This window comes from Opisthocomus hoazin, chromosome 1 (assembly GCF_030867145.1).
Source record: "Opisthocomus hoazin isolate bOpiHoa1 chromosome 1, bOpiHoa1.hap1, whole genome shotgun sequence".
Lineage (NCBI taxonomy): Eukaryota > Metazoa > Chordata > Aves > Opisthocomiformes > Opisthocomidae > Opisthocomus > Opisthocomus hoazin.
In genome coordinates this window covers 155,243,972-155,263,679 of record NC_134414.1, presented here as the reverse complement: position 1 = coordinate 155,263,679, position 19,708 = coordinate 155,243,972, and the positions used below count along the sequence as shown (strand labels likewise).

The 19,708-nt window shown below is 41.3% G+C and overlaps 1 protein-coding gene across 3 annotated transcripts in view; it reads left to right on the top strand.

Annotated features, from left to right (window-relative positions):
- FBLN1 (fibulin 1) overlaps positions 1-19,708 on the top strand; it is an 82,638-nt gene that overhangs the window by 40,175 nt on the left and 22,755 nt on the right. For 2 of the 3 annotated variants that reach the window (XM_075442656.1, XM_075442672.1), the window contains exons 9-16: positions 218-361; positions 1,176-1,304; positions 1,810-1,935; positions 2,495-2,614; positions 3,448-3,579; positions 4,147-4,270; positions 16,597-16,739; positions 18,852-18,983. In XM_075442656.1, the coding sequence (XP_075298771.1) occupies positions 218-361; positions 1,176-1,304; positions 1,810-1,935; positions 2,495-2,614; positions 3,448-3,579; positions 4,147-4,270; positions 16,597-16,739; positions 18,852-18,983 (1,050 nt within the window). Of the gene's footprint in view, positions 1-217; positions 362-1,175; positions 1,305-1,809; positions 1,936-2,494; positions 2,615-3,447; positions 3,580-4,146; positions 4,271-11,160; positions 11,601-16,596; positions 16,740-18,851; positions 18,984-19,708 lie in introns of those variants that run through there. The other variant, XM_075442663.1, reaches the window with a different exon arrangement.

Here is a 19,708-nt window from a genome sequence, read left to right as displayed (position 1 = left end):
ACCCAATTTCCTCTGCTTTTTGGTGGGATCTGGGCCTCTCATACCTCTCCTGATCTTCACCCTGGAAGCATTATATCGGTGAAGCTAAATGTCAAGAGTGGTTGTATAGCCCTATGGGCAGAACTTTTCAAACTCTGAAGGATTACATAAGGAAAGCATCTTACCTTAAACATCTTGAGACAGCAGATAGTTACGTTGACCTCTTGTGCTCTTGTAGATATCAACGAATGCCTGAGCACCAACATGCCATGCCCAGCTGGACAGATGTGTATTAACACTGATGGCTCATATACCTGCCAGCGAATCTCACCCAGCTGTGGCCGAGGTTATCATCTCCATGAAGATGGAACAAGATGTGTCGGTAAGTAAAGATTTGGAAGAAAAAACAGTTTGAAGTAGATCACATCTGTCATTTATGTTTACCAGTTTCTTGCACTTTGGCCAAGTTTTTCTCATTCCCATGGTCAATTCCTGATCCTGTTCTTTCCCTCATGGCAGTCTCAACGAGCGAAGAATGAGAAGGATCCACAGTCAGTCCTGCATATAACTCATGAAACCTTACATTCTGAAAAGAGGAGAAATTATAATCACCTCCCAAAAATGGCATTGTCTGTAGCTATACTAGCGTTTTGGAACAATGCTGTATGGTCTCAGATCTCCACAATATAGAGCTGTACACAAGGCCCACTTAATGTCCTACAGAAGCCAATCAAGTAACACTGAAAGGCATACATGCCTTTGGCTGGCTCTTAACTAAGGTGGCTTTTGCAAAGAGAGGTATTTTTGCATGTGTTTTCAATTGTTGTAGATGGCTTATCAAAGCACTATTGACTGTGGATCTCTGGCATCTTAACTAGCTGAAGATATGATCCATGAATAATGAGTGTGCATAATGAAACAATTTTGCACCTGATTTCCTCCAAAGATTGACTGATTTCCTGATTTTCCTCCCAAGTCCATCAACATTAACAGGACGTCTGAGAGAGAACCTGTTTCAGTAAGAGTAGTTTGGATTTGTGACTCTGATCTTGTGGAGGCTGAGAGGTCGATCCAGATCTTGCTTTCTGTTTCAGAACGCTTTATAACTACTAGGGGACGTAGAAGTGTGTTAACTTGTTGCTCTTCTCTCAACTGGCACGCTCAGAAGTGTACTTTCAATCACTTCTTTTTTTCAGATGTGGATGAGTGCTCGTCTTCTAATCAGCCTTGTGGAGAAGGCCATGTTTGTATAAATGCCCCAGGCAATTACCGTTGTGAGTGCAAATCTGGCTATTCTTTTGATGTCATCAGTAGAACTTGTATTGGTGAGTTGCAGCTATTGACTTCAATACACGCAGCCACGGCATTTTAAAAAATGAGCCCATGTAAAGAATGCTATTGCTCTCTCTGTCACCTCTTTCATCTGAATGTAAAATTGACTGCTGTATTATTTGTATAAATCTAATACCATATTAAAAAGATACTGATACTTCAAAGGAAGCTGTATTAATATTGTCAACATGTTACCTGTTATCCTCTTAAAAGGTAAGATTATGAGAGTGCACGTAATTGTTTTCTGTGATACTTTTATATGCACCTACAGCAAAACATTCCTTTGGAAGATCAAAGCAACCTTCTTCTTTACAGCTCTAATTCAATTGTGCGCTGAGGTCCTTCTATATCAGCATTTTGATCAAGTCCTTCCCTCTGTAGTATGAAATTTAGATATGGAAAATAAAAATCAAACTTTTATGACTGCATTCTTGTCCAGACTACTACCGCAGTGAAGCCAGGAAATACACAGACCTCTGTATATGTTTGTCATTGCAGATATCAATGAATGCAGACGCTACCCAGGACGCCTTTGTGCTCACAAGTGTGAGAATACTCCTGGTTCCTATTACTGCACGTGTACCATGGGATTCAAACTTTCAGCTGATGGCAGGTCATGTGAAGGTACGGCTGTCAGACGCTTTGGTCATGTAGCGTGAGATATAGCTCATTGCTACTTAGCTATTTTCGCTTGATTTTAGCTTGTAAGACTGCACTGGAATGGCATAAGAAATCAACCCAGTGTGATTACATGAATGGTGTTATGATTAATCAAGGCCACTGTATCCCACAGCTCCAATATATTGCTCTTTGGCTGGATCACGCAGACATGTATGGGTCTGCATTTACTGTGTTTTGAAGAGTGATTCAGCTAGATCAGATTCAAGACCTTCAAAACCAGCCTTGCTGCAGAAAAATGCAAGTGTGGTCATAAAGACTCCCTCCAAGTCACGCACCTTGAAGGACAGTGGGAAATAGTAGCAAGGTGCAGATTAACCTGTGCTACCAGGCTCAGTTGAGGATAACACACTCAAAGCCCCCCATTTCTAGCTTACTCAGTGACACGCATACAATCCTTTTTTGATTAAAAACAGAGTCTTCCAATCTTTTGCCTTAGTCCTGTAATAGGAGTGACAAATATAGCAAGAAATTTGGGGTTCAGGCATATAATTTTGCATTTCAGATTTAAATGAGTGTGAGAGCAGCCCCTGTAGTCAAGAGTGTGCCAATGTGTACGGCTCCTATCAGTGTTACTGCCGCCGTGGCTTTCAACTTAGTGACGTAGATGGGATTTCATGTGAAGGTAAGCATTATCATGACAGAGGATGAGTGTGCATTTCTTATTCTCACTGTAACATACATGAACAGCTCCGTGTACCTGTAATTGTTTCGTTTTAACATTTGATTCTCTTTGGCATTTTCCTGTGAAACTATGAAACTGTATTTCATGAAGGTCTCCCACCCATGCCCTAGTCTAGAAGTACCTCTGCTTGTGTCATGCTGGTTTTGCTGTTTACATGGAACTGTAGCTTGGTATGCTTTTGTAACTTGCCAGAAATGTGTTTTGCTTTTTTTTTCCTAATGAACTAACAGAATTTCTAGTCTTCAGCAAGTGAAGATACAAACACATTTACATGATACATATATAATACATAATATTACTGGGTAGTATTTTATATATCCTCGTTTTGTGGCTGGTTCTGAACTAATGTGAAAGTAGGTTTTCCTCAAATACAAGGACGTGGATGTGACCTCGTGGACAAGATCCCGAATTTGGACTTAGATCTCCTGACTAGACAGTAAGACCTTGGGCAGAACACCTCATCTCAGTTTACTTTTTGTAAGAACAAAGATAAAACTATTCCTCTCCCTCCCTTTTGTAAAGTACTGTGATACACGTTGCTGTAAAGCGCTTTGTGTCTTGGGCCTTTATATTGCTTTAATTTTCTTTACACCTCCATTTATTCCTGACAGCCTTTATTGACTCAAGCCCATCCCTATCTGATGACCTTTATCCTTGCCTTGCAATTAGAATAATGAAATCATGTTTGAAGCTCACAGGGAGAACACTGTACATGTGCACTTGGTTTGAATGTCATGAACACATAGTAAATTAGTGGTGTTTCCTCCTTGCAGATATTGATGAATGTGCTTTACCTACCGGCGGGCATATCTGTTCCTTCCGATGTATCAATATTCCTGGGAGCTTTCAATGCACTTGTCCCTCCACTGGTTACAGGTTGGCACCCAACGCACGCAGCTGCCAAGGTGAGCTCAGTAACTGCAGGGAGTCCTATCTGGATTGTGGACTCTGTGGAGTTCTAGCAAGTTTTTATGTTTAAAAATACGCCTTTCCTACAACAGCATAGGTAAAGCAGTAAACATCAGCTTAAGATCTGAAGAAACTGGTATTTTAATAGTAAATGTAATGGAAATTTATCTTATAAAATATCAAATGAAGTAGAGAATACATTTTATAACATTATTAAAGAATTCTAAGAAATTCGGAAGATGAAGATTCCGCAGTGTGAAGTGGTGTAAGTTAGTTTAGCCATTAAAAGGAAATAGCCTACTGTAAACATTTCAGCAAATATTTAGATCTTGTCCACTTAGTGGCACTGCTGCTCTTCCTCTTCCCGTTCTTGCCTGTTGTTTGGGTTATTTTCTCTTTTTTTTTTTTTTTTTTGGGTTCTCCTGCTCTCCCATTCCAATCCTGTAATCAAGTTTAATTGCATCCCATGTTCTGTAGTACCTAATATGATACTTTCATCATCTGGCACCTGCAGGTAGAGGAAAGGCACGTGTTTAATCCACTCATCTTTTTCTGTTTGGCAGATATTGATGAGTGTGTTGCAGAAAGCCATAACTGCTCTTTCAATGAGACCTGCTTTAACATCCAGGGGGGCTTTCGCTGTCTGTCTTTGGAATGTCCAGAAAATTACCGCAAGTCAGGAGATACGTAAGTACTTTCTTTTTCAAGAAAAAAAAAAAGATTAAAAAAAATAAAGTCTTTTTTGTCATGCCACTGCCAGCTGAATACATAACAGATTGTGGCAAATCTGTACTTTGTTGGTAAGCCTAGCCTATGTTTCGCACACACGGGTCTGGTCCCTTTCTCACGCTTGTGTTTCAGTCTAAGAAAAAGGTATTCCCTGAAAAAATGCCGTATGTCAGTGGTTTGCATCGTAATGATCTCCAGAGCCATAAGCTGATGTTCCCTCTCTGGCTGCCTTGCAGGCAACCCGTTAGGAGGCTTTCATTCAGCTGCAGAATTCTGGCTTTTGTTTCCTTTCACACGTAGTCTTTCCTTACTGTTACACTCCAGTGGAAGAGTTATTTTTAGCTCCCTCTCTGAAGTCTTAGCACTGCAAGAATGTCTTATTTTTAGTACCATTTCACCTCCGTTAAAAAAGCTGGAACCCTAGCAAGGGCGGTATGTTAGCTGCTGCCAATATTTATGTCTCTCAGCCTAGCTCGGAGAAACTCTACGCATTCTGGTGTTGAAAATATGAGCCATAGGTAGGGAAGGAGGAGCAGCTGGCAGCTCATTTATACCCACCAAATGGTGCTAGCAGTCTGGAGAAGCTGTTGCAAAATTTGAGTCGCCTAGCTAGAGTTTACGGCTGGTGCAGGTGACGGCTTTTCCCCGCTCCCGGGGCTTTACGGCGACCCTGTACTGCAGCGGGGCTTCTGCAGGCTGCCCTGGGGTCCCTGCTGTGTGCCCCATGCTCAGGTGAGTGTCCGCTCCGCCAGCGAGGGAGGAAAGCTGATAAATCACATTTTGTCATCAGCCTGCTGTTGCTTTTCACAGTCAGTGTTCATATACCCAGCATCTTTGAAGTAAAATTGAGTACTCTGTGCCACCTCTGTACAATGAAGCTGATAGTGATCTTCGTAAGAGGGACTTTGTGGGGATTAGTTAATTGTCGTTTAAACCTTAAGCCAGGAAATGCCATATCAGTGGCACAGCAGATGTATTTGCCCAGAATGTTGTAGAGGGAGATCATAGTATAAAACCAGATATTTATAAAATACGCTTTTATTCTGACAAGTGTCAACAATAATTCAATTTTAAATTGTATTTGTCACATCGTTAAACAAGCAGCGCCTCGTGATGCAGATGTTGATTTGTCATACTGTGGGTTCATTTGTATCCTAATTCAAAAAAAGTCATTTACTGTGGGCCACGAAGCAAAATTAGCAGATTTCTACTCTGAGTTGCAAAGTCCAGTTTATAAAATATGCATCGTACACATGCATTCCATTTCATCTTCTTTCTTATCTACATTTTTATGCATGTGTTGAAATTAGTGAGTGTTTGAGATTTAAGGGACCTTTTGCGGAAGTAATGGAATGTCTGAATTGTTTTTCTGTGTCTGGATCGTTGGGGCCCTGTAATGGCTTACTCTGCCTAACTCATTGGGAGAGATTCTTCTGATGTGCTAGGGCTATAATTAGGCTATGAGTCAGACACAAATCCTGTAGCAGCTCAGTGAAGTTCTAATTATTTTAATTCCTTGAGTTATTATCTTGTTGGATTTATTAGGTTTTCCCCTCTCAACAGCTACAGACACAGTTACTAAATTTATTGTCAAAAATGTGTTTGCATGAAACAAAGAGAATATGAGTTCAGTACCTTTATTGCAAAATCTCCAAGTTAGTTCAATAGGGAGGCAGGTACTTAGCCAGTATACGAGTATTTTACCACCATGCTAGAATCGGGGTGTATGTATTGGTTTGCCTTGTGCCCATTGGGCAACTATTTTGTAAGACAGCACCCTTTTTACACCCAAACTAATTTACCTGTTCTTGAGTCATTTCTTTTTGGCATATATAGCCCAGCATAGATGATAGCTAGCATATCTTCATTAGCTTCTGTATGATAATGACATTAAATCTCTTTTTTCATCCAACCTTGTGCCAGGACTTTAAAATCAAAATAATTGACTTCTCATAATATTGTATCTATTACAGATACCATTTTCCTCTCCTTTTTATTCAAAATGCATCCCAGTGTCACCAACTTGGCACATCATAAGAAGGATAACACGTTTTCCACTCTCATCAAGTTGGCACCTCATGGGATTTTTTTTTACCCTGTTCTCCAACATTTTCTTTGGAACAGCTATAATTTAATTGGCCTCAGTCCTACAAATCCAAGTTTATGCATTTTTATTTCTCTTAAAATCCTTATGTGCAGGCACCAGCCCTCAGCGTTGCAGAAGCTTCCTTACTCAGTACCTTTAAAGCAGAGATTTTTGCATGGTGGCTGTTGCAGTGGTGATTGTCATCAGGTGAAGCAATCACAGGATCATCCCATGCTACAGATCGAAAGCTCAGGATGCTGTAGAGATACTCTGAGCTTCAGGAGCAAACAGCCTGTGTAACCTTCCCCAAAGACCAGCAAAGTGCCTGGCATGGTCTGATCCTTAATGGTAACAATTTTATTGAAGGTCCTATCTCTTTTGCTTAAATTCTGCATTTTTTTTTTGTCTCGATCAGCCCATAGGCTTGGTATTTTTCCAAGGATAATTAAGATCTACAGCTACTCACAATAGGACTTAACTCGCTGTACTGCCTTGCCAAACACTTTTTGTTTTCAAATTGCATAACAATTAAATTCTCTTCATGTGACACTGAAGTCAAACATTTGTAATATTTAAGCCAAGAAAAACAGCAGAAAAGATAAAGAAGTGGTTATGGCGGTGTGTCAGAAAGGTGTGCTGCACTGAGCCAGATTGGGAAATATTTTTATATTCTAGACATGTCTGCATATTATTAAGGTTGCCCGTCGCTTCTCATTATTAGGACCTGTTTTTAACGGCTTAGAATTTTACCAAAATGTAACCAACGGTTGAAGTTGTGCATGCCAGGTGTCTGACTCAAGCTCAAGTTTTGGCAAATTTCAGGCAAAGCGGTTCACTTATTTCCAAGAGCAAGAGTAAGCAGGAGCGCGTTGCTTTGTGTGTTTAAGACATTTTGATGATTTTTTTTTGTTTTTCTTTGAACAGTTTGCTGTCATGTTTTGGAGCAGAAATCTGAAAGTTGTTAGGTGATTACAGTTGTGCTTTTTGTCTTCCTTACCAAAAACCTCCGAAACTTCTGAAGTTACGAACTTTGTAAAATTGCATTTAGCCTTTTGTCATGAACCATAGGAAATGAGGACCTTGATGGGTAATCTTAGTCCACCCCTGTACGCCGAAACAGAATGAGGTCTAACTGGAGTATTTCTGAGTCGTTTGATTAATTTTTGCTTCGGATCCTTGAATGAGAAGAAATGCATTGCCTCCGTGGCAGTCTGTCTTTGTGTTTGACTGTCTTCCTCAGTGCAATTTAATTCTCCCTATCAGTAGAAAGGTCTTTCTTTTTTAGCAACAAATAATGATCTTCTGATTTAGCAGACCTGAGCTGCTTGCAGCTCTTTAAAGCAGTCTAAAATGGGCAGATAAAGACTCCAGAGACCGTCTGAGCGGGTTCCCAGATATAGCTGCCAGAAAGCAGCCCAATATTCCCCACACTGTCAGCTCCGGTCTGTCCTGGCCAGCCGCTGCCAGCCCTGGCAACCCCAGAGCCTGTTTCTCCAGTTTTGGTAGTTTTGTCTTCCTTGGTGAGTAACCAGTGTTTGGTACATGGCAGTCCAACTATGAGTAATTCTTTGAAAGCAGTATTTCAGCCACATAAATAAACCTAAGAGAACAGAGTAGCAAGTGAGCTAAAATAATGAGGAACCAATTCAAGAATAAGCACTTCGTAGCATTATATGCTTATTTTTCTGGCCCACACGCCTAATTGGAGAGGTTTGCAAAGGTGTATCTCAAACTGCCTCACTGCGAAGCAGTGCATGGCTTCCCTTGGGCTCTCTGTTGGCTTTCTCTGGTGGCATCCTGATGTCTCCTCAGCACTCGGCTTCTCCAGCCAGGTCCCCCGTGCTCTCTCCTGCAGTGACCCGGCGTGGTGACAGGGGTGCGGCGGCTGCAAGGCCCTCTCCTCCATCCCAAGAGATGCTGCAGAGCTGGAGCAGCACCTGGGATCTTGGGCAGCAACCAGCAGTAGGTCGTTGGATTCCCCTGCCATCGTGATTTTCTTCTGCCCACTGAAGGGAAGCATTTAAATCAGGTTTAGAGAGTACACTGGGGTTTAAATGCTCGTTGCTTATTGCCTTTGTGGTGCATGACCCCAGAATGAACTCTGGTTCTTGAAAGCAATAATATTTCTTATCTCTCCTTTGTGGTTGTTTGATGGAACAAGCAGTGCACATTAACTAAACCTAGAGTGAAGTGTGTAGTGTGCACCACCAAAGAATAAGATAAAAGGTGATGAATTTTGAATAATTCTAGCTCCCAGCTGCAGGCACATCTGTCTCCACAAATAACTTTCTGAATCAGCAGAACCTCCTTTTTCAAATCTTAGGAAGCTGGGAGCTTTATTATTTTTTTTTTGTTCACTTAAAAAAAACATGAGGAAGAACTTCTTCCCTCTGAGGGTGACGGAGCCCTGGAACAGGCTGCCCAGGGAGGTTGTGGATTCTGCTTGTCTGGAGATATTCCAGACCCGCCTGGACAAGGTCCTGTGCAGCCTGCTGTAGGTGACCCTGCTTCAGCAGGAGGGTTGGACTGGATGACCCACAGAGGTCCCTTCCAACCCCTACTATTCTGTGATTCTGTGATTCTGGCTATTATTATAAAATGTATTTTACTTTTCTGAAAGAATAACTCAGGGCGTCTTTATGAGCATGTAAGTGCTCATGAGCATGCACACACTTCCAAAATATTTACATGAAGAAAACATTTTCAGCTAAGAAATTAACTGTCTTGACTTGCTTCATGATTTCAGCAAAACCAAGTAGGCTCTTGACTTCAACAAAACCGAGTAATTCTCTGTAGTGGAGTTATTGATGACATTTCAGAAAAGAATGCAGAACTCACTATACCTGAAAATATTCCAAGAGTATCCACACCTAATTAGCCGGCCATCCTGTGAAGACTTGTGCGTGCTCTTTACACACATGAATAAAATTAAGAATGCATTTAAGTCTTCAAAGAATTGCTTTGTACTTTCGCTTGCAAGTGGTATTAAAAGAAAACATAGAGCACATTACCTGAAGAGCTGAGGGTGCTTTTAACTACTCTTTTTGAAAATGCTTATTTTGCATATAATGAGAAGTTCCTGGAATTCAGGTCGCCATGCACTGGCAACAAAGTGGGGCTTGCTTATGAGCTACAGTTCTTTTGATACCAGATACTGCTGAAAGGAGCTCGATTTTACATGTCAAAGTGAAATAAATGAAATGGGCACTCGAATCTCCTTGAGGTAGTAAGAAGCAAACCATGACTTCATGCTGGTGCATTTCTTGGTAAAGAAATGAAGAAATAGTTTAGGCTCCAAAACCTCAGCCTGTGGACTGAATGTTGCTTTTGAGTGGAGAGACTCTTGCACATATTTTAATTGATTCGTAACTGTGCATGAGGCAAGCTTGGAGCTAAACACACAACCTGATCGTCCCCAAATTTTGAAAAGTCAGCACCCAGCTGAGATTGTCATGTCTCCTTCTAATTCCACGCACCTGACTGAGAGGATGTTTGGATACCGATTTGAATGTGGTGATGTGGGCGTATCTTTAATCTGAAATTCATATAAACTTTCCTTGTATGCAATTCTTTAGACACTTCTCAAACCCACCAGGTATGATGGCGTGTCAGATCTTCACCAACGTGCTGGTGAGCTACAACATTCTTTACTAGCAATGACTTTAATGCCCATGCCTGTTTCTCAGAGAGAAAGGAGATTGCTCCCTCCATGCAGATCATGGTTTCTAGTGCTGATGTCCGTTGTCCACTTTCAGCCTGTCTGGGTGATCTCTTCCTAGTTTTCTGGATTTGATGCTGTAATGCAGTGCCTGCTGAGGAGGGAAGGAGACAGCAGAGGGCAACTTTCTCGCTCACCAGCACTGTTCCTGTGACCCAAGGCTGTGTAAGAGTGGACTGAATGTGTAGGGCACATGCTGGAGGCATCGGGCTGTTGGAGCTTGGTTTCAGTGCTTGCCTAGATGGAGGTTAGAATCACAGAATCACAGAATGGTCGGGGTTGGAAGGGACCTCTGTGGGTCATCTAGCTCAACCCTCCTGCTGAAGCAGAGTCACCTACAGCAGGCTGTAGACTGACTCAGGTTGGTTCTCCGGGTAGCACAGGGAAATGCTGTGCCACATCAGGAGGAAGAAGGTTTCTCTTCAAAGCGAAGAAACCTTAACAGACAGGTGGTCTTGGAAATAAATAAGTTTACATTCCTCTGTATGCGGTCAGATGATGCACATACGTAGTGTAGTATCTAGAGGGCCTCTTCTCTCGAAAAAAAAAACAATTCCTTGTACATTTGTGGTTTTCAGAATACTTTGCTCAGTCTTAAAATCCAGCCAGACATTCCAGGTAGGACACAGTCAACTCACTAACCACTTAGAATCTCCTCCTTCGTTTAACATACATCTAGTCAACAAAAGAATAAAACTCGGGGAGAAAAAAGCGTCGGTGCTCTCCCTAGGAAGAGGCTAGCTGATCTAAATGCAAATGAACTCTCACCCATGCTGAGGTGCCAGACTCAATCCATCTGTGCATACAAAGAAAGGGCAGCACTTGTGACAATTGCAACGCTTCTCCAAAAACACCAGCTACAGACAAGTTCATCCGTGTTTAATCAGTGTCCATGTGCAGTATGACTGAGGTGCCAGGCTGAAGAATGGATACAGTATGCAAGTCAACATATCTTTTCCCACCCCCACTGCCCTTGCTCTCCTATCCTGCTTGCTAAATGTACGCTAATCTTCCTCTTGTCTTGTGTTCTCACTTTTCTTGCAGTCGCTGTGAGCGCTTGCCTTGTAATGAAAATAAGGAGTGCCAGAGCCTGCCTCTGAGAATAACCTACTATCACCTCTCTTTTCCTACCAACATTCAAGTACCCACCGACATTTTCCGCATGGGCCCTTCCAATGCTGTCCATGGGGATAAAATTCTGCTGTCCATCGTCAGCGGGAACCAGGAGGGTTTTTTCGCCACAAAAAAAGTGAACAACCACAGTGGCATTGTGGTCATGCAGCGGCAAATCACAGAGCCCAGAGACCTTCTGCTGACAATTCAAATGCAACTTTTCCGCCATGGAACTGTCAACACATTTATTGCTAAACTTTTTATCTTTGTCTCTGCACAACTTTGATCCCTAACTTACAGGCATCATACTTTTTCTCTTTTAAGAGTAGCTTTTTTTCCCCCAATTTTAATAAAGTTTTAGTTCATCTGTTGCATGCTGCACTTGCATTTTATTTGCCATCATCATTACAGTTCTCGACTTTCTCTTATCACTGAATCACTCAGTTTGGGGAGATTCTTATGTGTACTCTGCATCATAAAAAGCAGAAATGAGTGTCCAAGAGCTTATTGCCTGAATATACCAAGGACTGAAAACTATTAATTTACTTCACGCAGTAGTGGAGTTGGTCTCATTTGGTGATACACAGCTGCTTATGTTTAGGTCTAAATTTTCAAAACAAAATAGGTACATAATTTGAGCTGTCTCAAATGAAACATATTCAGAGAGTTTTGTCACTTCCAGGGCAAATACTGTGCATTTTCTGAAAATCTATTAAAAGGGCAGAACTTAGGCCCTTAGGACCTCAGAGGTGCCCCAGCACACAAGTCACTTTGAAAGTGTGAAGCCAGATTTTCAAACTGCACCAGTTATCATTGCTCTGTTGCAGCCAGTGAGCTTGTGCTGATTTCCACCAGATACAGATCCTAGTTCTAACTTTTAAGTACGGTACAGAAGAGAGCCTCCTGTAAAGAACATTTATTTTAGAGATTTTTTCATCTTCCTTTCTGTGGAATTCCCATTAGACTGAAAAACTAATGATGGGAAAATAGCAATGAACTTCCTAACAGTATTCAGCCAGTAGCAGAGAGCTCCTTTCCATTTCACGGGCTCGATCCTGAGATGTGTCTACAGGAACATGGGAAAAAGATGTTTAATTGGTCTCGTAACATTTTTATTTCTTCAACTTCCATATCAAAGCTGATAAATTTTTAACGTAGAGACTTTACCCACCACCATCAAAAAAACCCCAGCCAACCCTAGCAGCCCTGAAAGGTCAGCCAGAATTCCAGTATCCAAATCTTTCTTCCTTTACTTCTACAGCTTTCTTCCTTTACTGCTGTGCAATCAAGAATAATGTAGACAATACGACTGGAATTTCTTTGAAATTCCTTTGTGAGCTGGAAAAGGATTTATTTTACTCTTCGGTCCTTGTAACTATGAATATTAAAAGCTCAGTCCCAGAGGTATGATCTAAAATTCTTTTACACCATCCTGGGCTTGGTGTTTCTGCTGCCCAGTCCATAGGCAGAATACTCAGTCCGTAGATGAATGAGGAATAATCCATGTGAATGCACATATTAAAGAAATGCTTCACTCTCTAAATACAGACAAGACAGGCAAAGTACAAGGTTACAAACTGGGAACCGTTTAAACCAAGATCACAAGCCTTAATCACCTGAGCACAAGGAATTACTCTATTAGCTGTAAGCTGCGGGCTCTCAGGCTCCTCATCAGCCAAGGACTAGATTGGGGCATGATCGCAGCACTCTGCCAGAGTATAATGTGCTCCTGAAGGCAAAGTTTATTCCAGCTGGCTGACAGGAGTTCAAGTCTCACGAGGAATACCAATGTTTAATAAGTCTGTTGACACATACTTATAAAGCTGCCAGAAGTTGCCAGTGGGGAGAGAGTCCCGGTTTTAAATATTGAAAGCACAAGCCCGTGCTACTTGAGCTAATGGGGTTTCTTACTGCTCCAGAAGATGCTTGTATATAAATGCCCTCTGGCTACCAGTTCATTATGAGGCAGTAATTAAGTAGGATAAAGATTCAAAAATACACTTCGTTTTTGCAAGCATTAATATATATGTTTGGCAGAAAAAGAAGGGAGTATGAGAATTTGGCCCTCAGTGTGTAAAATGCTACCACGTTAATTGCATTCAGAAAGCAGTTCAAGCACATGGAGCTTAGATTCTCCTGTATTATATGCTTTAATGTCACAGCCTATCTGGAACTTCCAAGAACATGTATGTAATTATGTAGCACCATTTATGTGCGTGGTTCTTTCCAAATGAAAATGAAATCGTGCCTCCTGGTCCAAAGAACTTCCTAACTGAATCCAGCAGAGAATATGGAAAGGAATGACACCAGGACCCAAGAAGAATGAAAAAAATATATTCGGGAAAAGATTGTTTGCAAAATAATCAGAGCAACTGAATTGTTTCTTAACTTTTTTCTCTTTTAAGTTAAAAAGGCCTGGAAGAGCTACTAGCACCAAAGCTGCAATTTTTTTTAGAAGGGGAAAACTTGAAGGAAAGATAAAGTTCTCAGCACTTAGGAAGAAACTTTTGTCAGTCACAGTCACAGTCCCCACTTTAGGACGACATGAACAAAAAGGAAAACATCAGCTAATCAGAAGGTGAAATGCAAATATGATGTGTGAGGATAAAATACAAAGCATGTTGAGATCAGAGCACACCATTAGTATCAAATATCAGGATTTAAAATAGATGCTGGTTGTCGGAGAAGTTGTTCCAGAAGATGTCTAAAGATGTGCTGTCGGAGCAGTGATAAAATGAACTGGTAACCAACTGCACTTAGGACAGGCTGAAGCCATTAGCAGGGATAGCAAAAGAAAGGAGGTTAGAGAATGAACATTTAGGCAGGGGAAAATGAAAGCACAAACTCAAGTTGAGCAGTGTGGACAGACCTTGCAAAAAGAAAAATGGTCGTGGGATTTGTAAGAGGAGAGAGAAATGATGCAAAGAAATAGAGCTGGCACAAACGTTTATCTGTCACATGTATGGTTACAAGCTGGATGGATCTAGAAGCTCGTTTTCGTTAGGAACTAACACAAATCACTTGTGATCGTTGTGGTCCTCCTTTTCTGTATGTCGGGTACCATTCACATCAGCATGCTTTACTCCAGTGAATCAGAAGTGAGAATGATGAATGTAAGTCTTACGACTTCATCTTAAACAAATTCATGGCTTTACTGGATGATAATTTCAGAAATGTTTACATTTGCCAAATTTTGTTCCAGCTGAATTCGAGAGTAAAAGCTCCCTTTCCTTCCCAGGAAGGAGCAAAGGCAGACCAGTACTGAACGCTTCAGACAACCCCACCACAAGGTTTTTGTGTACAAATTCTGTTATCTAAATACAGCTATGAAATTTTCGGATGCTCTGTGTCTTGTGTCAGTACTTCATTAGTAATAACATCTCAAAAAGAGTTACGCAAGCTACTGTTTATTGGTGTCCCTAAAACCTTTAGATGATTATATGGTTATTAATTGTGTGTTATATGGCGCAAAGAGAAAAACTTTTAAAGAACTTTTTCAGAATTTGTAAGCACATTATTGGAAGGAAGACCAGTCTGACTTGGCTGGTGTGACCCCAGCTCAGGAGGATCTCAAGGAAAGATACGGTGTTTGTTTGTATGGCTGTGTAGATGTAAGGAAAAAAAAATAAAGGAGAGAGGAAAACACAAATGATGTACATTTTGCCACAATTTTATTTGTTACGTATTTTGAAATAGACTGTTCTATGCTGGAACTAGACTATGTAATTTAGCTGATCCTTATTTCACAGACATGAGGGTCAGCTAGCTGGAAGTCCTTTCTTAATTTGGCAGTGGAGGTTTAAAATAAGGGAATGGAATCTGTTATCATAGGTCAGTATTATATCCTAAGTTCATATTATGCCCGTATATCCAGAACTGATTTGTTCTAACGTGACCAGCATAAGGCATTTCAGCAGAAAGCCCTATTCTGTTCCCTATGAGATGTCTAGGAAATGACACAAGTTTTGTACCCAGGTAAATATGGGAAGTAAAATGTCTCTCCTGGTCGGTCTCAAAACATCAACTACAGAGTGAGAAGAACAAGGCAGGCTCAGCTGGTGTGAATTAACCCAGCTTCACTGCCTTCCCATGGCCTATGCCAGTCCACATCTGTTGAAGCATGATTTCCTTAATGTTGATTCATGTTTTCTCTTTTATCTTTATTTTAGCTTCATACAATATCAGCATGTTTGGCTTTGTTTTCTTTGATGAGCAAATGTGGGTAGCATATAATAAGAACTTACTGGTGTATTTATCGTTAGTACAGCCATAAAGTCCCTTTGAACATCTGAAAAATAATGGCTTGTAGGTGTGGACTTCGGTAGCACATTTTGAAGAGAGCAAGAATCCTTTGTTTCTAGAGGTAGCTGACAAACTAAAACTTCCATTTTTGTTTCCCTTTTGCTCAGTGAATTTTTCTTCCTTTTAATCTTTTCATTCCCCCCCCCTCCCTCTGACACCGCAGTCTTTTCTTTTTTCCACTTAGAAATATGAAGAAATGGGCAGGTCAAAGTTGAGATCATTTGTGGGGCTTAGTCACATTGTAAGTCCCAGCACAGCCCTTTCATCTCTCACGAGCACAGACTGGGTATTGTGTGAAGTTCTTGAACTGTAAGTGACTTTAAATTCACTCTAGTGGACAAGGGTGAGAAGAAGTCATTTAACTTTTAATAGACTTTCAAGGACGAATGAGCAGCTGGTTGAGATGGAATATGAAATGACCCTGACCGTTTCCCCAAACTCAGAATTCAATCTTTGAGGTTTTAAATAACACGGTTAAACTTTTTTCCTCCCCCAGTTTCCATTCCTCTCTGTTTTCTCAGTTTAGATGGGAAGGGGGGATGTGAAAAAAAAGACTGAGGAGAGGCTTTTCTGGCTCTTGCTGCACTGAAAACTGTGAAAGAAAGTTGGCCCTTCAGATATTTCCTGCCAGATTTCCAGAATGGAAACAATTGCTTCTGCTTTATGTGACTGATACCGCATGGAGTAGCAAAAGGCTTGTGCAAAGAAGTGTAGCTCCACAGAAATGGGTGAGACCACACCAGTGCGCTGCAGCTGAGGGTCCGGATCGAGTTGTTTAGTCCTGTTTGTACTTGGAAAGCAACTTTACATGACATCTTATGCACTGCAGTTCTCCCTGTTCTTCCACACCTGGGTTGAAGAACTGGCTTTGAGGGGGGTTTGACTGCAACTCTTAGGCAAGCCAGATTTATCAGTGGTCCAGCAGTTCTCATGATCTGCATTTTTCTAAGTTTTATAGTGAAGAATGAACACTTATATCAATTATAGTTTCTAGCTCCTCAGGTTGCAAAACACCAAGTAATTAATTTTCAGGATATATGTGCATCTCTCTCTCGTTTCTCTTAGTGTCAGACTGGAAAAGACAGACACTATCCGTTGCATTAAGTCTTGTCGACCAAATGATGTCAACTGTGTGTTGGATCCAGTCCACACAATTTCCCACACTGTCATTTCACTGCCCACGTTCAGAGAATTTACAAGACCTGAAGGTAAGTGGTTTGTTCCTTGTTCCATTTAATAGACTACAACATATAAAACCTCCACCGGAAATCCTTGCCTAAAGCCAGACTAGCTACCGGTGCGGTAAAATGTTTGCACAGTTCCAAATTATAGTGTACTATTCATTTAATTAAAACCCTCAATATCTAGGAGTTCTAATTTTATGGGGCAAAGACAGTCATTCTGAGCTCTAACTCATACAGCTTCCCAGTCCAAGGAAATATTGAGTCTGAATTCCCATTTACTATGTTTACTCACATAATAGCTGTGTGCCCCATGACTTTTTTCTTCCCCTCTTTGCAGATTTTGCCATAGAAAGTGGGTGCTCATCATTGTATTTCTGTCATCTGTTTATGGTCTGTTGTTTGCTATTGATGGGTGACTTGTTCCAAGAATATAGCCTTTCTCTACATGCAAACATTAGTCACAAAAATGTATTATATTGAATATACTATCTAGTACTGTGATTTGCCTATTTTTGACCTGTGAGAAAAAGAAGCGTTGTTTTTTAAAATATAGAATAAAGGAAGGGAAATTCCAGGGACTGGACAGAAAGTGTTTAAGCCAAGATTTTCAAAAAGCATCCAAGTGAGTGACTGTCCAGCCGTCCAAAGTGAGTTTTCCAGCCGCAGATGCTGCACTCTCATGGGCACTCATGTATTTCTCTAGTTCCTTTGGCCTCTGCAGTACCTTCGAGTTTTTAAGTCCTGTGGTTTCATAAGGATCGCACTCGGTTTGCTTAGGGCACGTATAAACTAACGGATCGAGAGCCAGTTTGTGCTCCTTGGCATTTGTCTTCATTCCATGGCAGCTTCAGAAAACGTGTAGACGTGGCACTTCGGGACATGGTTTAGCAGGCATGGTGTTATTGGGCGGATGGTTGGACTTGATGACCTTAGAGGTCTTTTCCAACCTGAAAATGATTCTGTGATTCTGTGATTCACTGGGGATTGCCTCCACACCCCTAGGTGGGATGGCTCCTTCAGCCCTGCCTCTCTGCGGGATGAGCTGCTCTGCAACTTACGGTGTGGTGCAGACAGAGAGCACCGCTGAGGATGGAGGAAAGGAAGATTATTTTGGAAGGGTGTTTAAAGATCTTAAATCCCTGTTTCTGATGCACCCAGAGTCTCAGCCTCGCTATCTCAGAGAGCTGTCTGAAATGAAAGCCAAAGCTGATGCTTCGCTTCTGTACGGGGCAGAAGGAGTAGGGCAGGAGACGTCCCGGTCCTTGTTCGTATAGGAACAGTTTAGCCACCAGTAACGTGGCTGCGTAGAGCTGCTGTAGATTGTGTAGGGCTGTTTTGGGCCTTAGCTGGCCCTGCTTCACAGGGAATGGAGGAATGCCCCATAGCCACTTCTGCTCCCGTACGCAGCCTTTCAGCTTCACCAGGTGTATTGGCAGCAGAGCTGAGGATTTGGCCCAGGGTGCTTCCCAAACCGTTCCCTCATTAGTCCATCCTCATGATTTAATAAAAAGAGATGAGTCCTAGCGATCTGAGAGTACTACCAAAGCCCAGAAGACATTCCTGAACTGTAATTCAGTGCATGGCCTTGGGTGAATTCTTACAGCCCCATGGTTTAGTTTAATCATCTGCAGAGCAAGGATAATAATGAGAATAATAATACTTACCTCCGTCACAAGGGGCTTGAAAAATAGTCTCACTTTTTCTTTTAAACCTAAACCCTTCCTCCAGTACTCAAAAGGAATATGTAATTTATAATGGCAATAGTTTGTGTAAGTGCCTAAGGGCATCAGAGTTCAGGGGTTTATCTGTTTGGTCCCCCTCCACTGCCCACCCTGTGGATCCTCACTGTGGTCCTCTCTGGGTACAGGCTGGAAGTCTGGCTGCTTTCTAACAGGGGTCTTTCTGGACTCTAAAAGTAATAGCATTTTGGTTCAGGAGGAAAAAATAAACTTATCTGAATCCTCCCTTCTCCCAGATCTTATTCTTTCAATTTTAAAGGGCAAACGGGGAGTGGGGGGGAACGGGGTGTCCTCCACCGGCCTTGAGGACAAGTCATTTGGGATCAAATTCTGTGGGGTTCTTCAGTGATGTTTTCAAATACTTCTCAGTACAGTCTGTGATACTCTTTATTTGCAGAGATTATTTTTCTTCGTGCCATCACACCTACATATCCGGCCAACCAGGCAGATATCATATTTGACATAACAGAAGGGAATTTAAGAGATTCCTTTGATATCATCAAGCGCTACATGGATGGTATGACAGTGGGTGAGTAGAGTGTTTTCAGTTTACTTTCTTCTCTCAGTAATATTGTAGAACAAGGTCAAAGAAATTAGCTCAAGGAATTAATTCCCACCTTGATTTTCAAGCCTATATTGATTTAATATTCTCCAGTCCAATATATGTAATTTGAACTAATGTCACAGATAATTTTTAATTCAAAATAGCAGAGGCCTGAACTTTAATTTGAGAAGTATTTTAACTTTTTTCAGAACTGGTTTTAATTACAAATGCAAATGGCTTAGCTTTAAAATGATGAGGTTTGCCCATTATAATCAAACCAAATATAAAATATGTAGTGTGTCAGCAAAGAGACTGTAAATTTAATTAACTGTTCTTTCTTGTTCAAACAGCATTGCACCAATTTTGGGGTAGTAACAACATTTTTAAATCAGGACTGAATTTACTGAAACTGTTACCTGTTTTAATATTTAATGAAATAAATACTGGTTCAGTTTTAAAGAAATACTTCTGCTGAGGGTAAAAGGGATCTACCAAATGCTGCGGTTTAGCAGAAACTTCAGACTGGAACACAGACATTTGCTTTACAGTCTCAGCCTGGCAGGGAGGAGGCATGGCGGCGAGGGGCTGCGACACAACCCTCTGCTTCTCTCCGAGCAGCGCCCTTGGGGGGATATGATGCATACTGTGTCCAGTATGTAATGTGTATAGCGTATCTAGTGTGTATATATAGATACATACGTACAGATATG